The 21,261-nt window shown below is 30.7% G+C and overlaps 1 protein-coding gene and 2 non-coding genes across 3 annotated transcripts; 2 read left to right on the top strand and 1 right to left on the bottom strand.

Annotated features, from left to right (window-relative positions):
* The first annotated feature begins 5,856 nt into the window (after positions 1-5,856).
* Positions 5,857-5,952, top strand: LOC129875405 (small nucleolar RNA snoR126). The gene has a single exon (XR_008763193.1). It is a non-coding gene; the product is annotated as a small nucleolar RNA snoR126 (small nucleolar RNA).
* Positions 5,953-6,423: 471 nt separating this feature from the next.
* On the top strand, positions 6,424-6,550 carry LOC129875397 (small nucleolar RNA snoR74). Its single transcript, XR_008763186.1, has one exon. It is a non-coding gene; the product is annotated as a small nucleolar RNA snoR74 (small nucleolar RNA).
* Positions 6,551-9,075: 2,525 nt separating this feature from the next.
* LOC129875263 (growth-regulating factor 1-like) lies at positions 9,076-13,591 on the bottom strand. Its single transcript, XM_055950715.1, has 4 exons — positions 13,035-13,591; positions 12,173-12,394; positions 10,414-10,753; positions 9,076-10,136 (listed from the first exon to the last, which is right to left on the bottom strand). The coding sequence occupies exons 1-4, from the start codon at positions 13,381-13,383 to the stop codon at positions 9,278-9,280; spliced, it is 1,770 nt and encodes a 589-aa protein (XP_055806690.1). The 5' UTR covers positions 13,384-13,591; the 3' UTR covers positions 9,076-9,277.
* Positions 13,592-21,261: the final 7,670 nt, after the last annotated feature.

Genomic DNA, 21,261 nt, shown 5'->3' with positions numbered 1-21,261 from the left:
ATATGCGATAGGAAGACGATCTAAAATGTACTCCCTGTTCATTGGATAGAGAACATCAAAATTTTGCTATAACATTAACAATTTATTTCAAGTTAAGAGGCTTGGATCAACTAGTCACTTCAACAATAAAACTAGAAAAAGACCAGCAAGTGCACCAAATAGTTTCCTCTCTCAAAATTCCTCATGGTTTAGTTATGTGGTTGTATTATAACAGCGCGAAGAAATAATACACCATCAAGATACCATAATGTAAAACAAATATTGCAGATACATGCACATATAACAACATAGAAAACATATATACTACAAAATTAATAAGTAAAATTGACATAACGCATCATAAATCATTACAAATCTGATTATATACTTAAACATAATAAAATACTGATCGAGCGGAAATTATAGGACACATTGATCGATCATAAAACATAGGACACGATATAGAAATCAATGGTCATCCTCGCTCATCAGAGCTGTGTATCTCCCTCTAGATCTAGGTTTAGGGATAGGGGGGAGATTTGATAATTTCACAAAGTTACCAACTTTCACTTGATCATCTAAAGACTGCTTACAAGAGAAGATACAGAAATAGCTGCTCTTCTTTGACGATCCCTTACTAATTGGCTCATAATGAGGCCTTTTGCTGTTTCCGAGAGTAGTGCTTTTTGTGCACTCAATTAACGCTGTAATAAAAGGGTCATCACGTAGCGAAGAGCTTTTCCCAATTACTGAAGGCCGAAAGGCTGCGCACGGAGGCGGAGGTGGAGGCGGAGCCGGAATCTTTTCGCCGTTGAAATGATAATTAGAAGAAGAGAAATTTTGGTGGCGCATGAAATATTTAGAGACGCCAGGTGAATCTTCCCATGAAAATGCTATACTACTACTTCTTCGTCTATCAACTATTCCATCACTCATTTTTTCTGATCGACCATCTTCGCTTTTAATTTTAGCATTCCCTTTTTGCATTTATATTCATCACAATAGCTTAGCTAACACACTAAATGAAAAAAGGGAATGCTAAAATTAAAAGGGATTTTTAGATCAAATTCCTTGTCAGGGCCAGCAATTGAAACGACGTCAAGAAAAGACTATTTTGCTTCCAGACGAATTGAAGAGGTTAATAAAAGTTCAATCCCTTTGTTATTTGCTTTACTTCTACTTAATACCCCATACATCTTGTTTGGATGGTTGTTGACTATTATATTGTTAATTTAAATATTATATTTATTTTGATTGTTATTTAAATTTTATTATATTATATCTTATTTTGTGTAGCGATTGATTTGGGATGATCACATTATTATCTTAATTTTTTCTTTTCATTGTATCTATACTTATTATTTCATAATTTTATTTTATTATTTACTCTATCTTTTTATAGCAGTTTTAACTTCTAACATATATCTGATGTTCTCTTATAGGTTTATCCTTCAAATTGTAGATATGTTACATAATAACGATGAATAACAATACAATCTATCCAAACATATATTTATTAAAATAATACAATATGATACATTACAAAACAATGCAATACGCTATGCATGAAACAATAATACGCAACAACCATCCAAACAAAGTTTTATTATCAAGAAGAGAGCCTCAAATTATGTGGCACAATTGAAATTTTGAGAGTCAACCAAATTATTATTTTTTAACTAACAATACTTTATATGTCTTTTAAATATTTTAGATTGTTAATTATTGTAGTTTATAGTACTTTTTACATAGTTTTCAAATAAATAAATTTTATTTCAAAAAACTTAAAATTTGTATATCCATATTCATGCCATCTTAAAATTTTAATTGTGTCACGTAAAAGAGATCGGAGGAGAGTGGTTTTTTTTGGTCAAATCTATTTGTGCAGTCAACAATAATATTTTTCTTGACAGGGACATCTCCTTATCGTTCATTGATTATTATTGACAACATCTGCATCCGAAGAAACAGATTAAGGTAAAATGTCACCATCTTTTTTCGTTTCTCCAATATATGATCACCTTTGATCAAGACATGTTTAGGTAAGATGGATGAGGCTCTTCATTGAAATTTTCTTCTAATAATAATTACTTTAAATTGCTCTTATGGTCTCAAAACAGATGAGACTACTTCGATACGGCTGTAACACATTAACTTAATTTTCAGTAAGAATCTGGCATAATACCATGACTTCTTAAAATTTAGTCTATAACATTGATTCTTTTGATATATCTAGCAATTGTACAAAAGTATTCACAATTACTCCCTCTAATTAAATGAATTCGAACATATAGTCTTCAAATTTTTTAAAATAAAATTTATATGTTTGAAAACTATATATATAAAAAGAAAAAAACTATACAAATGAATCTATTAGACAAAAAAATTATTTAAATTGGACTCAATCCAAACTATTTACTTTGATTGGACCTACGGACCAAACTATTTACCCGGTTGCCCCTTGTTTTATTCATTGTGCCATTGTCTTTTCATCCTTGATATCATTGAAGTATATATATATACAATCTGATGGTCTCTATATACTTTAATGGTATTAAGCAGTAATTGAGCGGTCTTTTCATTGAAACATTGTCTGTTATATATATATACTCTATTGGTATCAAGGAGTAATTGAATAGTGTTTTCACTGAAACATTATTTCTTCCTCTTTGATACCATCAGAGTATATATACACTCTGATAGTATCAAACAATAAACGTGAATTAGCAGTTAAAAATAAGGGGATATGAAAGTAAGAGGGTAGCCACTTATAAATAGTTTCCCTTATCGGATATAAATATTTTTTTCCCTATAAAAACTATTATGAGTCAAAATATAGTTAATAATTCAAGATATTAAGAAGAAAAAAAAATAAATATATATATATATATATTGAGAGAAGAGTAAAGGATGTTTGTTATTTCAAATCACATATCGTTACATTTTTTCATTTTATTTAAGAATTTACTACAAAAAATCTATTGACTCGATTAATTAAAATTTACATAAAAATGGCTCATTAAAAATAAATTATTATTTTTCCATATATATCGAAAGTTAAAACTCAAGAACTTTATTAAAGAAGAATTAATCCTACCATAAGTAGGAAATCGTGTATGGTTAGGCACTCTTTTAATCATTGTCAGGGTCGAATAGTAATTAATCATGCCAACACGAGAAATATTGAATCTATTAATCTGTCGTGTTTGCAAGTGTTCAAATTGCGTCTAGATTAATGTAATTTGAATAGCTAATTTGCACTGTTGCATTCGCCATCAAGCTCTTTTATAGTAGAAAACAGAGAACGATATTTTATCCTCTTAATTAACATCATCTGGTTAACTTTAGTAGAGAACTTGAAATAGAGAATCTTTAAGTCCATAGTTAGAGTTGAGGCCTCCTTCACAAGAGTTGGTGAATTGTTAATCTTGTTTTTATCAGCTAACATTATATAACTATTCTTAAGATAAGGTTTGGTAACAACTACTCCAACAGTGAAATCATTATATAGAAACAAAAACATGTATGTGAAAGGTGATTGTTAAAGTGGCAATCGTACGTTAAATTGCGCCTTAAGCAAGCAGGTTGGTTGGAGTTACCAAGTCGAAGATATTAACTTGGTCCGTAAAATGAGTTTCGGTACCACCATGAAACAGATTTCCAGCATGCATGTCGCCTTCTTCAATAAAGAACTTATCAATACTTAGTGTTAGCATTGTGACCACACGTGAATCTAGAACCGTGTTCTAAATAAATTATTTTTATGGATTTTTAACCCTTTTTAGAAAGGGAAAAGACTCAATTATGTCATCCGTTAAAAAATTGGCTCACTTATGTCATTTCCGTTTGAGAAAAAAGATTATCCATGCCACTATTTATAAACTAAAAATATTTTCCATTTTGCAAAACTATTTTGTACACGTAGACAATTATGATTCGGCTACGTCATTAACTAAATTATTATTTAAAATGGAATAAGTTCAAATATGCCATCGAATTTTGAAAAAAGGCTCATCTATGTCATCTGTTAAAATTTTGGTTCATTTATACCATTTCAGTTAAAAAATAATGGCATAGATGAGCATTTACTCAAATACAAATGGCATAAATGAGCCAAACTTTTAACAGATGACATAAATGAGCCTTTTCTCAAAGTTCGATGACATATTTAAGCCTTTTCCCTTTTATAAATAACAATTTGGCTGTGAGGCCTTATAATTTTTGGCCATTTCTGCCCCCAAAATTGATTGTTATTAAACCTCATTAATTTTTAAGAAAGACATTTGTATTAAGTACCTACACAAAACAACATAAAGTAACTTAAATTGAAGAACAAGAAACTACAAAAGTACTACGCCTACTATTAATGTCAACAAGCCAATACATTCCAAGTACTCATATAGATGCAATTCTGCCTACTAATTTTTTACCCTAATTTGTATCCTCCACACTTTTCTATTTAAGATTATGTCCTTGATAAGTTGTAACTGCGTCGTGTCAAGTTTAATAACCTTTCTCCAATAATTTTTTGGTCTACTTCTACCTAGGGGTGGGCGTATGGTTCTTCGGTTCAGTTCTTCGATGTTCGATTTTGAAAAAGTGTGCACTAGGTTGATTTGGTTTGATTTATTTTGGTGTTTTTAAAATAATTTTTTGGTACAATTAACTATGATTATTCTATATATGGCTTACTCATTAGTCAAAAGAAGAGATTTGTTGAGTCCAGGCGTAACATCTATATTTCTTAGGTGAAGCTTATCGGGTACTTGATAGAAGTACAATATTGGTAAACTATTTTGATTATGTCTTTGTTCCGAATCATTTATATAGGTAATATATATCTTTTTTTTAATCTATTTAGGTAATTTCAATAGTTTTTCATAAAGTAATTTAAAATATACAAAGATTAAAAATATAAGTACTAAAACTCAAAAATAAAAAATTAGTCTTTTGTAATAAAAGTAAGAAACTTCATTGGGTGAAGAGAGCAATAGAGAGTGAAGAGTGATGAGGGAGTGACGCTCGGAGGCAAAGGGGATGCGGGGTGAGCATTAAACCCTAAAGTTTGTTAAATTTAGGGCTCTAAAAATTTGGGCCAAAGCTTAAAATGGTCATTGGATTGAGTAAAAATTAAAATATTTTTGGGTCATTATATAAGTAATATAATATAAAATAAATTTATTTAATAAAACTCCGGTTCTTAATTTGGTGCATTGTGGTTTCATGACCCTTACACTAAACACCGAATGAAGAACAGAAGTTTTTGAGAAAAAAAACTAACACCAAAAAATTGAATTAATTCGATTAGGTTCGATTTTTCGATATTTATGCCCTTCCCTAGTTCTGCCTCTTTTGAATCCATCCCATTATAATGGAGTATTTCGATATTTGCTAACACATCCCATTAAATTTTTTTCTCAAAATTTTCTACTTTTCTTTCCAAGCAAAATCTGTATACAAGACAAAAAAAGATTTATTTCAGAGTTTAGGGTTTCGGGTTCACGTTCAGGGTTCAATTTAATACTCCTACTCTCTTTCCCCTTCTGCCAAATATTGTCCAAATATACATTGAGATATATTGCGACGAAGTAAACCCACTTTACAACTTTGTATCTTTAAGCCCAACTAATCAAATTCTTCGCCATTTTCAAGCCCAAATACGGTCCACCTTCTTAGATTGGAAGCTAGGTTTTTCGGTGTGTATAAAGTGTTCTTCTTCTATTTCAGATGCTAGTTTGAGGCGGTGAAGACAAAATTGCACTCCTGAGATAATTGTATTTCTACAATTTTCATTTATTTGATGACTACTGTGCGTGTCGTCTGAGCCTTTCTTCTTTGCTTTTTTTTTTCCATTATTTTTCTCCTTTTTTTTTGGAGGGGCGATGAAGAAAGCAATCATTTCTCGATGCTGATATATATCAATGTCAACGTTGTATACTTTTTTGATGACCTATTTGTGCGTGTCTGAGCCTCTATTTGTTTTAGCTTTCATCAATTTTGCATTTTTCTACAGTAGTAAAAGCTCCTTGTTCCTCTTTAGGAAGACAAACTATGGACGGCAGGGAGGATATGGTTGTGAAATTAACTTCATGGTAAAAACATTTGCACAATGAATTCCCTTTGCTTTTGGTTTGAATCCAATATGACACAATATTTTGGATATATTTATATCTCATTATTCTTCAAGGGCATTTTTCAGACAACGGGTATTTTCTTCTCATTTCTATGAGAAATTACCTTTTGCACGGTGCCTATATAATGCTACTTATCACGATTGGAGTATGTTCTTGTTTATCCTCAGCATTTCTTCAAATTTAAAGTAGCCAAATTATATCAAGCAGTGATGAGATAGCTAACATGTAAGGAGGTCTATTTTAAGCTTAGATCAGCTTTGGATCTTCTCTGAGCTTCATCTCTTAAATTTTCTTGTTACAAAACCTGATGAAAAAAGCAGGGACCTATTGCCTTTTTTGTGAATGGGTCTCTCGTAAACTTTAGGGACATCAAAAATTGCATTGTTATTGGGTTGATTTACTTGTGATGGCTTGGTTCGGTAAACGATGATACAACCTGTTTTGCTACTAATTTATTCTAGCATCACTCTTTTTACATTGAATAATTATTTAGGGTAAATGTTGTATTAGATGTGTACTACTCATTTAGGTGCGGCAACAAACTTTAGCTCAATTATGTTTAGCAAAACCATTTGAGTATTCTTCTCAAGTGTAATTTTCACAACTAATTCCTTGTGTTTTTGTTGCTCTCAACTGTGCTATTTTTACCATAGTTTGGACATGAGAGTTTACTACTTCTGTTCATTTTTTTAATAGATGCGAGTGTTATGTGAGACATTTTACCTGATAACGGAGCAAGGTGTGTGTTTCTGGATGTTTTACCTAAGGCTGGTGGATCTTAATTATCTAAAATAATAAGTAGAAATTTGTAAAACTAGTTTGAAAGAAAGCCGAAGAAGAATCCTTTACAATCAAATCAAAGTAAAGGATTAAGAGTCCGTTTGGATGGATTTAAAAAAAGTATGGATAAAAGTGCTTAAATGAGTAAAATTATGTGAATTTTAGGGTTAAAAGAATAAAAAGGGTAATTTGGGAATTTAGTTAAAATATAAGGTATATAAAAGTAATTTACATGGTTAAAGAAAATGATTTTAAGCACTTAGAAAAAAAAGTTAAGAATCTTAACTTTTCATTTTTGACTAACTTTAAGAATTTTCTAGCTTAAAGTTAGCATTAGTCAAATACGTTCAAAAGCTGAAAAGTGGCTTTAAGTTGTGCGTTTTTAGTGGTACAATTTCCTTATATTAACATATGATATCTTTTTTTCTTGATGATCATGTAGAATATACATGACTGCGGACTCAAATTGATGCTCTAATGTTCCATCTTGTAACCTCTGATATTTTAATAGCCAACACATCATGCAATATGGATTGGTTCCAGTCTTCCAGATATAATATAATGTTTTCATTTCCAAGTATTAACATTGGTAGCCAGATCTCTTGAGGATAATTCTGCTAAATTGAACTTTAAAGAGTTCCTACATTTAAGTATGAAGAACTACATCACAAAGATGATTATTGGGATTGGGGAGTCGCAGACTTGAAAGTATAAACTAATGTGGTCACATACTGTCTAGTAGGGCTGTACAGGGCAAATCGATAAACCGTACCAAACCGATAAACCGAACCAAATCGGAAAAAAAAACCGACTAGTGGTTTGGTTTGACTTGGTTTGGTGTTTGGAAAAAAAACCCGACCATTATAGGGTTGGTTTGGTTTTAACTAAAAAAAGTCAAACCGAACCCAAACCGACCCGATTATAAATATACTACTTTTAAATTATGTTATACATAAAAATATTTATTAAAATATAATTTATAAATATTTTTTAAAATTTTTTCATAATTTTTATTTTTTTTTCTTACATTTAGATTTGGACTTGAGAAACTTATCTAAATAATATACAAAAAAAACTCATCTTATAAAGTTATATTATAAAGTTAAAACTTCAAACAGTGTTCTGCCTCCATCTTATATGTTGATATTTTGTACTAGAACTCTTTTTAAGAAGCACTGCTATGTGCTTTTTATTAGATACTATGAAAAACCCAAAAAATCCGAAAAAATCCAAAAAACCCGAGAAACCCGAAAAATCGAGAAAAATTGATATCAAAATACCCGATTTTTATTGGTTTGGTTTGGTTTATAGATTTAATAACCTGACATAAATGATTTGGTTTGATTTGTAAAAAATCTGAACAAACCCGGTCCATGTACACCCCTACTGTCTAGCATGTAAGCAAGCACGTAACAACGGCAACCTTTATCTAGTCATCAATGAATATAAAAAAATTAGTTTTCGTGGTATTAATCAGAAGCTTGTACACTTGATTATTTCCTTGAGCAAACTGATCTGATTATTCATCGTCAATAAAGTGTGAAAATTTAGGGCATGGCTTGGAGACTATTAAAAGACCTATGCATCCAATAGTAGTAAGTCAGAGACTTTGGTAATCAAAGCAGCAGATCACTAATTACAATCACTGTTATTTAATAGAGGTTTTCCGCTCTATACACACATCAAGGTTTGAGTTGCTGTAAAGTTTATTACTGTGGCAGCGTGAGAGATGTCAAAGCATGTCACTTGTAAAACAGGAAGGCTGTTCAAATCTTCTTTAGAGGGCTCTCGATTTTTTTTTTTTGGAAGTGACGGGAAGTGTTTCAGTCTTTAAATGATGCAGTTCATCAAAGATCAGAATAAACAATTGCTTGAATTATTTTCGATTATTTCATCAAAACTTAGCTTCTTTGATAATGTGATAGGATGGATGAAGTCGTCCTTTAATCTGTAGATTTAAGCAGCAATAGGAAATGAAGCAAACCATCAATCTACCAGCAATGGATGAAGTACTTTAATCTGAAGCTTGCTCCAGGTTTGGACGAATTCGAAAGGTCAAGGAATCGAAGAAGCAAGGTTATTTTAATCAATTGTCAATACCTTATTCATTATGCAGTATAAACTTATTAACCCTAAACAGCCAACAAATAACATTCTAAAAGTCTAGAACTGCAATTCCAAATGTGCAAATAACTTTTTCTTTTATATAAACCTCCAATAAGAAAAATCTTAAGATAACGAGAGTTCCACATTAATTTTACAGGAAAAAACAAGGTAACAATCACAAATACGTTCACATCAAATGTCTGTTTTACGTTACAACAAGACATACTTATAGAAAGTATCTGCTTTGATAAAAAAGAGATAACCATCAAGGTAACTTTCTACGGTTCTGGACCAGTCGAGTACACACTGCTAGCGTCTTTCTCAATCAAACACGAAGGAATACACAAAGAACTCACCGGTGTGGAGCCTATCACTTCATCACACATGCCAATACCCTCACGAACCTTCTTGCTGTCACCTCGTGGACTACTCCCTGAACTGCTGTTTGAGAGTGAAACAAAGGTTGACTTCTGCAGGACACCTGTGGGAGATGACCCAAATGAAGGGCTGTAATCCAAAACCTCTGTTCCCAGGTTCAAGGCTGAGACACTCTTGCCATCTCCTGCATTACCTGCAGTACTATTCAGGACTTCTCCTAATGGACCACCAAGTGAATTTCCCCAGGATACTGGTACCCAATTAGCTGTCTTTTGCATAGGATCACCATAGCTACTTGTCATTCCTAAGCCCATCTGGATGCGATCAAAATCACGAGATACCCTTAATGGTGAAAGAGTGAGCTTCTCTTGGCGAGGAGAACTTGAGGATGATGAGAAATCTGAGGCAGTCATGGGAATGGACATGGACAGTTGAGTACCGTTTGAATTTAGTTGATCTTGCCAAGATGCAGAGGCACCTGACGACTGTTCCTTGGTCCATCCATCAATGAAATGGTGAACTGGATGTTGTTCACTTTGTTCTTGGTCAATGAAATCTAGGAAACCAATAGGATTCTTAGGATTTACAAAGGAATTTCTTTGCGAAGGATTAAGAAGGGAATCTGATGAGACTAGTCCAAAATCCATCTGCGAGGATAGTTCAAATCCATTATGTTGCTTTTGAACTGAAATAGCCGAGTCCTTGGGCGTCACACAAATTGTTGGAGATATCACAGAGACACCTTTATGACCTTTCATTCTGTCATATAAATAATTTTTCTATAAGGATTCTGTCATATGCATACTTATCAATTAGGACCAAAGAATAATAAATACGTAATGAATTTCTAGTTACTTTTTCCTTTTATTCGCAGCAAAGTTTTGCGAAGGTAAGATAGTTAAAAAAGATGTTGTCAATTTCAAATTTCTGTTTAACACCTAACGAGAAATAAAGGCATCCACTTCAAGGTTGAAAAGAAGATGAAAGCATTAAAATGGGTATATCAATTAGCTGTTAGGACTTCAATATTTAGTACCTGTTGACAAGTTGCTCAGTGGAAGGATTGGCAGTGCTCGGATGCAAGGTATTGAATTGGTGCAGAATAGCACCAAGGCTGTTGGATATCACCGTTGCTGATGAGGAGGGTGTGACTGATGCCACCTTTGAAGTGGTGGATCCACAGACAGCATGGGCATTCTGTACTTCCACATGCTTTCTTGAACGATGGCGGCCTCTATTTATGTGTCTTTCACAGTACTTCTGATCAGGGACGGCTTCTCGCGAGCACCGCCATTTCTTTCCATCTGTTCGACGACACCTACCAGGCTCGGGATCGGTGTTTCCAGCGAAACCAAGATGGAAAGTACCCCATCCCCCTACATGTACCACAAAGTAGTAAAAAGATGAACAAACAAACCAACCCAAAAAAAAAAAAAAAAACACAAGACACAGAAAAGCAGAAAAATATAGGAGACTAATATATCATTGGTAAATAACTTTATGGCATGAAAGTAAAAAACCACGCGAATGTCATCTAACCCTTCGAAAATTAAAAGGTCTGATCTAAATTGCCTGTGAACATTCTGTAACTCACCTCAAATGTGAGACATTGAACAAGTGCCCCAAACAGTAGAAAAACTGAAGTACAAGATGAAGTCCAGAAATATGCCAATTTTTTAGAGAAAAAATTACTTCTGAACTGTATGCAGAAGAACATTACTTTCAAATCACAAGTCATAAGATTGATTCTTTAAAATTGAAAAGAAAAACAGAAAATATTGCTAGGAAACAACTTTTTTCACAATATTCTTCATGCTTCCTAATACAATGTATATCACAGAATAAATAAGAGTATACTATTAGCAAATCCTATATGTAAAAGGACGTCCCAGAATATAACACGAGAAATCACAAATTCGGGTATGGAGATTCTTCTAAGCAGATATATAAGGGTTAAGAAATGGAACTGGATTAGCACTGACTCAAAATCCTTAGAATCCCAATATAAGGTTCCAATTGTCTAAGAGACAATAGGCATTTCCCTACAAAGTAATTGAGACAGATAAGCAACAAGGTTTAAGACTCTTTGGAGTTATTTCGTTTACGACCTTGTTATGAATCGATTAGTGGAGTACAGAGGATCATCCGTAAGTGGTGTCGACATTTAAAGAAGTGAATAAATGAACAAATCACTCTAACAACATCATAATTTAGAAAAAAACACAATTCAAGTATAATATCACAACACTCCTCGACAAGTTCTCATTTTTTAAAATGTATCCATAATAAACTCATTAAAAATTACTATTACTAGATACTATATTTTCTATATAAGACACCAAGCAACCACTCAAAAGCTCATAATCCATTAGATTCTGAAAGTCGGTCTTAATCAACATTTATCGTTGAGAATACTCTTTCTTATTAGGTAATACGTAAAGAGTAAAATTAAATAGTAAGACCAGCATTACATGTGCTGGTCCATTTGCTACTCCATTTTGGGGAAGAGTCAAAGGATCGAAAACCTGTTGTCTAAAAAACAACTTATCGTCGGAAGAAAGCTCAAAAGTTTTGAACGACTTAGTCGGGATACAAACCCTTGACCTAAATGGTAAAATGGATGCCCTTAACCAACAGGCGACCAATATGTTTTCGTATACTGAAGATCCAACCCCGTATAGTGCTAAATTCATATACGACAACCACGGACAACACCTGAATGGATAAGGTCAAAAGCATGTTCTATTTTGGCACAATCAATGTCAATACTAGGTAGGGAAAGTGAAAATTCTTACAATTGGAGGCATAGGGTTGAGCGGACAAGCCAGAAAATGCATATGGGTTCAGAGACTTCCTAATAGGAATAAGCAACTGGTGAGGGACCGGGATATTTGCCACGAAATGCTTGTAGATCAAAGCCTGATGTTCCAGCTCCATCCACTGTGAAGGAGTGAATGGACCTCTGAACTTGGCAAAAGAGCCAGGCGTGCTTTCATTTGATCCTCCAGAGACATAAGCTGAACCAAGAAAAAGCACTAGCTAAGAAAGTAGAATTGTTGAGAGATGCATAGAGTGAATTTTATAATCAGAACTTGCATAATATGCTCAACTCCAAATCAAAAACTTAATAATAAAAAGAAAGATCAATTAGCCAAGATATATAAGGTTGACTGAACTTCATAAATATCTGAGACTCAAATATCAAAAAGTCTAATTCTTTCTTTCCTTTTCTCTCTCCCTTTATTACTTTGTGCACCTACTTTTATTACTACCTTTACTCTCTTTTTCCCTTCCTTAAATGAAGTGCGAAATTTGCCCAAGATGTACATGAAAACACTAGATTTCCCCCCAAGTATAGGATATCATTAACAAAGATTCTTCACAAGTTCAATTTTTTTCCATTTTGGGGTTTAATGAGCCTTTTCTTTTATTGACAAGACTATCAGAATCTATTACCATTTTTTCCACTAACTTGTACAGTTTTTCTTTGAAAAGACCCATCTCTATCCGTTGTACAGGAAAATAATAAAACAGCTAAACATGATTAATCTTTTGCAAATCCACGTCATCAGCATCTAAATCCCCTTATTAATTTCCCGGTGATTAATCATCTCAAGCACCCAAATAAAATTGAAAAACACATAACATTTGTTATACCTGAAGCAGGTCTGGTGTTGTAGGATCCAGAATCAAACAATGGTAAAGCAGAAAAATTATTGGTAGAAAGAAATGGGATTTCTTCAGACTTGTGGGATGAAAAACTTAGCATAGTAGATTGAGCACGTCCCTCATTTGGGGAATCAGATCTCATAAACAAATTAGGAAGAGTAGGAGTAGGGGCTTGTTGTTTACAAAAGGCAGAGAAGTCATGTGCAGATTTAGGGACTTTAGAGAGTCTCCAAATGTTGTTATCACAAGGCCTAGATCTCTCAGATCCATTAGTAGTCTGAGATTGTTGAGCAGTTGAAGTTATGGATTCCATTGTGATCAACCCACCAAAATCCATAACTTATAAAACACCACACTATGAAAGTTGGAGAGAGCATGAATTTATAGTAAGAGAGCTAAGCAGAAAACAATACTAGTTGTTTAACTAGTTGGAGTTTGCTTTGGGGGTATTGGGAGAGAGAAGACAAAAAGGAGTACAAGCTGCAAAAACCATCTTCTACATTTTGGACACTGGAAACATGTTGCACCATACATATCTACTTTGGTTTCCCAGAAACAAAGCGGACTTTATTAAACTATATTTAAAAATTATTTCTTATTCTTATTTTTTACTAATATTAATTATCATCCATTTATATTAATTATTATTTTATAAACTTCAAATTTAAATATTTAAAAAAAAATTAATCTGTCCTAAATTAAAGTTGTGTTAATTTACCAAAATTTAATTTAATCTTATAGCCTTAAATATGCTACGTAAAAAGCTAAAATTAAAATATTTTTAAAAAAGGAAAGATTTTGTTTTTTTTCCTAAAATAGATTAAAAAAATAATTCTTTTTTTAAAACGAAGAAGTATGTAATAAATTTTTAAAAAATAAGCCTTTTTTTTAAAACAAGAAGTATGTAATAAATTTCTCCTATTATGGGGGTTTATGATATTTGCGCAACTTGCCCTCACTTTCATTTGCCTGACAATTTACATCTCACGGAATTAGAATGAAAGTGACGCTTTTCTTTTGACCCTATTGTGAGTTACATAGGTCTATGATGTTACTTTGTTTTCCATATTTAACTTTTTAGGAACAGAAGTATATTTTTTCCCTCACCAAAATTTTTTTTTTATCGATTTTATTTGAAAATCTTCAAGAGTACTTCTCCAAAAAAATCTATTTAAGGGAGGGTATAAAAAGCAAAACCTTACATCAGCATAAGGAAAGAAAATATAATAGTTTTGAAAATTTATATATTTGGCGCATAGGATTAACACGATTGTCATTATTATTTTTGTGTGTGTAATTAATGGTAAATAAGACATCATTTAGAAACCTAAGATGGGGGAGGGGGAGAGTAGTCTCAAAATGGAGATTGGCCTCTGGATGAGCAATTTCTAACGTATTGACCAGAGTGTAAGGGATTAAAACTTTTGAGATGACTAATGTTTTATAGATATGTTATTTGTTGTATGTATATGTTACTGATATTTAGATGATTCGTTGTACGTCTTGATGTATTTTTATTAAAGAATATTTTATGCAATTAATGTCTTTACATTATAGGTATGTTATTTGATTCACACACATTTTACGTATTGAGTTCTTGATGCTTGGATAATTTGCCTTGAGTTCAGAGATCGTTTAGTAGTTGACTAGAGTTATACAAATATTAGTAATACATAAATTAGTTATAAAAAAATTTATATATTATTTTATGTAGGATTTAGTTATTTATGTATTAGTTATTTCATTTTTTGTCTTGCATAAAATTATATTTAGAATTTCTTATAATTTATACATATATTAATTATATATGTATTTAAATTGCAAATCAAACAATATTACTCATACAAAATTTAATATATGTATAATATTTCTCTTAACTATCTATGAAACGACTCCTTGGTGATTAAATGATTCGTGCACTTGAGTTTTGATATATTTTTTAAAGGGAATTCTTCATTATTTTTTTACTATAACTTGTATATAGTATGTTGTTGCTCAATAGTTTTCTTCAAATTTTATTATTTAGAAATTTTGTACATATAGTATTAAACCGACGTAGCTAAATGTATCATTTGTACACATTTTTTTTTCCTTTTGAATCTTACAGAAATTTTCATTAAAATAATCGCGGAGGCTTATGTCATGTCGTCTTGTGATAGGTAAGAAAACACTATTTAAACAGTGAATGATTGATATTATCCCCATCAACTAAGAATTATGATGAAATTTAAAAAAGAAAATATGGATACACACTATAGCTAGCTAGGGTAGCTATTCCTATAAAGGAATATAAATTGTCTTTATTTAGAGATGTAATGATGTATTAATACGAGGAATGGACAATAATAACTGGTGAAAGAGCAATCATAAATAATTTGTTTGTTGCTAATCAGTTAGCTATACGACATACATAAACGTGTACTAGTATGCCCAAATTTGTCATTTAGGGAAAATAAGGCTATACTTTCCTCGTGTGTGGAGGGTCATGCTTGTTAGGTGATAATATGCAGAATCCAACTGCCGCGTGGCAAACATGCACATCCACCACACGACAATTCTACTTATGTTGTGTAACGCCGTTACTTCCAACAAACATTTTTTTAAAAAAAAAAAATTCTATTGGGAAAAATTTATATATTACAATTTTTTTAAGCATAATTATTTTATATAGGTATAATTTTTTTGATTATTTATAATGACAAACATAAATTTGTTACTATATAATAGCGAATTATACAAACAATCTAGCGAATTATACAAATGTTGTATCCACTAATTAATTGTATATCGAAATATATAAACACCGCAAATTGTGTAGTGAATTATACAAATATTGTACACGAATTGTATAGCGAAATCTACAAATGTTATACAAAAATTATAAATTGTATAACAAATTATACAAACACTATACAAAAACTGCGAATTGTATAGCGAATTATACAAACACAGTACACGAATTGTATATACCCACGAATGGTAATAAAATAAAACTATATACACATGGAGTAATAAACTAGTACTGTTTTCCATCTCGTGTAATTTTCTCAAAGATATTAGAGTCACAAATATATTAACAGAGTTTTTAGGCCTTGTTTACTTGTCTAAAATAATTGAATGGTTCAAAATTGAAGATTGATTTCATATTTGTCCTTCTTTTTTTTTAATGAAGTTTGATATTTTTTAGGAAATATAACTTCCTCTATCCAATAATAGTTATTTACTACTCCCTCTGTTTTTATTTACTTGTCAAATATTTTTTAATTTGATTTTCTTTTTTACTTGTCAATTTTGACAAATCAAGAATGGACAATTTTTTTCTTCCTATTATACCCTCAATTTATAACATTGAATAATGTCTTTGAAAAATGTAGTGAGTAAATATATTTAAAACTCTATCAATTAATAGGGATAAAAGGTAAACTCACTATACCAATTATTATTTTCTTAATAGATGTGCCAATTAAAAAAAATGGAAAGATTATTGACTAAATAATAGGGGTAATTTTATCAAATTGCCGTTATTAAATACAAGTTATCTAAACATTATTTCGATTATTATAGCTTAGTGGAAAAAAATTATAAATTGTTGAACACTTTTCTTGCATATTTCACCTTTTTAAAAGAATTTAAAAAATAAATAGTTTTTGAAAAAAAAGAAGCAAAAACAAGTGAAGATCTAAAATATATTTAAAATTTAGAATGAATTATTTAATTTTGAGTTTTTTTTAAATATTTTTTTATTAAAACTTAAGGATAAATTAATGTCAAAGTATAATGAGAGGGTATATTTGTGTGCGGCCTCTCCTCTTTGTGAGCAACTCCTATCAATTTTAGTGCAATTTTTATACAAATTGATAAATACTTTATAGAATTTATATGTATTTTATCAGAATCACAATATACATACAAACTCATAAATATACATAATATATACTTATAAATATACATATTATACACAAATGTATTTGAACTTTATATAAGAATTATATTATTAATATTATCTACATATTTCATACAAAATTTATACAGCACTCATTTATTTAAGTAGGAGCGAGATTTCAAGTGTGGTTTTATTTAAATCCTAGAAAAACACCTTCGACATTTGATAAAGGAAAAGCTCTTGTTATATTTGATAACTATAGGTCTATTTTGTATATATAGAAAAAAAAAATCCCCGTCAATTAATATATTAAAAATCCAATGCTAAGACAAGGAGATTCATAACTCGTTTTTTTTCTTTTTCTTTATCAAAAGAGTAATTTGTACGTAAAGCATGTGAATCCAACATATAGAGCGGATGTGGAGGTAATATATTGAAGGATCAGAACCCAAAGCATATCACCTAGGTAACGTTCCATGCTCCATCACTTTCAAAATGTCTAAATCTAATAAATAGTACTCTCTCCGTTTTACGTGAATTTGTTTGATAATGCAAATATTAAAAAAAAATATTTAAGGATATAATTTAAATCATATTTTTTATTATTATTTTTTATAAAATTATAAATATAACTTTGCAAGTAATTTGATTTATCTTCTAGAAAATATAAAACTTCAATAAATGAAAAGATAAATATGAAAAAAGTTTCAAACATCTATCATGAACTTTGAACAATTCAATCATTTTGACGAGCGAAAAGTCTCTTAAAAAATCATTTAATATGAAATTGAGGGAGTAAAAATAAGTTGTATTAAGTGTGACTCCATCACTTTTAACATTATTAAATGCCTGCAGGTTTACATTAACTTACTCAAGATGAAGTTTCTGTTTTCCATCAAGATAGCTAACCAACCCACCCTCTATTATTACAGTCCACAAGGCCACAATAAGTAGATGGGAATATAAATGAAAGATATTCTCAAAAGGACACATGACCTAGGAAGTGTGCGGAGGTCGAGTATCATAATATATATGTAGAGGGTTAGAAGGTTATCGAATGTATTTTTTTTGTATTATGGTATTAATATTATTTTTTTGTTTATTTATTCTTAGATCTATAGTAATATCAGATTGTTTTTTTCACCTTGTTTATTTTAAAGTATGTATATTTTAATACTAAAATTATATTATTAAAGTGCATTATCTTTTTTATGTTAGTGAATATAAATTGATGAAAAGATGTCATTATTTCTTGATGCAACTCAGGTAATCACTCGTGCCATAATCATCTACCATTAATTACTCATCAACCCATGTTCATTATTTTGTTGTTTAATCTATGAAAAAAAAGTTTATATAGAATTATAAATAGTGGGGTTTTTTCTTTTTGTTGAGTATGTGGAGTGTGAAACTGTGGCAAATTTTTTAATATGTATGAAGAAAATGAGGTTGGTGTAGGGAAACGAAGATGAGAAAAGAGAAATAAAAGTCAAAATTTTGCACCTTTGTTTTTCCAATTTTTCGTTACTGCGTGTTGATTATGCTTATCTAAGTCTCTGACTTATTTACAATAAAAGAAAGTAATTCTATATTAGAAGAAGATTTTTCTTTTGAAGTTTTGAACTTTTCAATTAATTCGATGTTGTAGGAGCTATTCGACGTGGTCGGGTTGTATCATGGATGGAATAAGTCAAGAGTTATATTGTTGGATCAGTAAAAATTATATCACCATGAGCATGAATCTTTTTAAAGACAATGAGATATTCATGCCTGGATATTTAGCTCATTCATTTTTGTTGATGTTATTTTTTAACTGTAATTAATGGTATATCCATCAACAATTACCTTACTATCTTGTTGTTGTTATTGCTTCCTTTTCATTTTTCATTTAGCCAAACATATATCAGAAACTATTTTTCTATTATTTAAAAGTAAGATTTACGTATATTCTATTCTTTTCAAATATTATCTGTGAGATTATACTGAATTCATTATTGTTGTATATTCTCAAAAGGACATTTGAGATATTATTGCTTTATATTTCTCTTTTCTGTACCACTACGATTGTACCCCCAAAGTGAAAGTATTTCACAGTGTTATTCTCTATATCTCAATTATCTGACGCGATTCATTTTTTTTTGTTATTTTAGATGTTTATACAATTTTTTTTTTTTTTAATCTTTAGTAGTTATTATTTTTAAGATTACTAACACTTTAATTATGAGTGAAGTTATGATTGTTCAAATATTAATAAAGAATAAATTGATTAAAAACTCCGCTTAATTAATATTTCTTAAGAGACGACAAAAAAATTACTATGGAGGGAGTACTAAATATATATATTAGCGATCTTCATAATTGGTACTCTCGTTTTCCAACTTATATTATATCAAACATAATCCACAATATTAATAAACGACGGATCTAGTGATTTGGATAAATTAAGCTCTATTCTAGAAGAATATTTTCTGTAAAAAAAAACGCATTTCCTTATAAAGAAATTATTTTTTGGTTAATTTTTCAATGTTTACTGGATATGACACTACGTATAAGGTGATATATATATGGTAGTTTAAAAAGTATAGGGTACGGTTGAGAATAATGTATTAGTGCTAATTTTGCATAATAAAGTTTAACCATGATATCTCAGTGTTGATTGTGACATCTTTATATAATTGAATAGGAGTTGAAAGACAACGAAAGAAGATTGACAATCCAAATTTAATGATACTATCATGCAAAATAGTACATGTTGCTAGTTCTTCAGCTATTGGTTCCTTAATATATGTCTTGCCATCGTGGTTGCACCCATGCTTGGAGGGTTACTGGCCGGAGATCACTAAAGTGGAAGAAGAATCATGAAATTTCATATTTAAATATAGATATTCGATAAATTAAATTGGTTTAATGCATGTAAACTGACAAAATAATATATAATTATATTTATTATAATCAAACATATTATTCATAATATGAAAAATAATATAGAGTACAATTAGTAACATTATAGTATTATACTATATATCATAGATAAAATTTGTAGTGCATATTTAAATTTATTTATACTTGATTAATTTTCACAAAACAATTTGAACATATTTTACTATACTTCAGACTCTGGTATTAGATGTAGCTTTTTTTCGGGAAAAATGTTGAATATTTAATCCAAGGTCGGGATAGTGTTGGTCAGTGTGATATAAGATAAATCGGCACTGATAGTAATAAGGTAGAATTGTGCGCTCGACATTCTGAATAAGCAAATGAATAAGACATTGAAGGTGGGAAAATGAGCAAACATTTTGGTTCCCATACTGAGTGGCATATCCAAAAGGACCACTTCATGAAATTTCCCTATATTCAACGTACCCACCTCCAAATACATTTAAAAGCTTTCATTCTAAGCAGATTCTGTATATTGCTCCCATCCACCCAACATATGCCAATCTTTGTTTTTTTGTGCACACCATTCTTTTTCATCTTCTACCCATGTTATCGCATTTATTCACATTTCAATTCCATCCACTTGCCCTTACAAATTTAGGAAAACTAAATAAGTAGCTTACATACAGATAAACAAAATACAATTGACTTGCAAGAAATTTATAATTAAAGAAAAAGATAATAGAGAAAATAAATTCTTGACTACCCCATGTATATATTAGTCATCACTAGTAGAGTTAGCAAAATAAGAAAGGAAGTTAGTAAGAGAAATAGAGAGTTGAGAAAATCTCAATGTGTATTCATTCCATTAACACATAAGGTTATTTATCGCCAAATGTGAGTTAAAGAGAAAGCTATAATAATAGAAACATAATGATGACCATTAAGTGATAACATCATTATTTAGGGAAAAAGAAGAAGAAATATTAATGGGTAGGGAAAAGTGATAATGAACAGCCATAAACCCACAAACTATTTCACAACATAATAGTCTGTTTGTAGTATGAATTTGTCTGTCAACAAACAAAATCAGAACGGGATTTAACACAAAATTAAAACTCCCATTCTTTATTTCTCCAAAACTTTTGGGGCGGAGGTTGCAATTATATTTGCAAAATAGGTAAATTATTTGGCATTTGAATGTTAAGTCTTACAACTTAAATCTTAATTGCGCGTAGATATATAACTTATGTTGAAGAAAATTGATGTATTGTCTATTGGATTTCCCTCTGCTATTAAAACATTAATGGCTTCTAATCCATCCAAATAGAACATGAAGGAAAAAACTCTTATGCCTGCAACATGATATACAGATATATTAAATTCTAGCAATTTTCAAGTAGATTGGAATTGTGGATGGCTTAAATGTAACCGATGAATTTTTATGTATAT

This window comes from Solanum dulcamara, chromosome 11 (genome assembly GCF_947179165.1).
Source record: "Solanum dulcamara chromosome 11, daSolDulc1.2, whole genome shotgun sequence".
Taxonomy (NCBI): Eukaryota; Viridiplantae; Streptophyta; class Magnoliopsida; order Solanales; family Solanaceae; genus Solanum; species Solanum dulcamara.
This window is presented reverse-complemented; position numbering and strand designations above follow the sequence as displayed.

Excerpts from the sequence above, each read along its gene's own strand:
- LOC129875263 (XM_055950715.1), bottom strand. The coding sequence starts at position 13,383 with ATGGATTTTGGTGGGTTGATCACAATGGAATCCATAACTTCAACTGCT. Across the intron at positions 12,395-13,034 it reads CAACACCAGACCTGCTTCAG|CTTATGTCTCTGGAGGATCA; the intron begins GTATAACAAATG and ends TTCTTGGTTCAG. Across the intron at positions 10,137-10,413 it reads ACTGAGCAACTTGTCAACAG|AATGAAAGGTCATAAAGGTG; the intron begins GTACTAAATATT and ends TTTATATGACAG.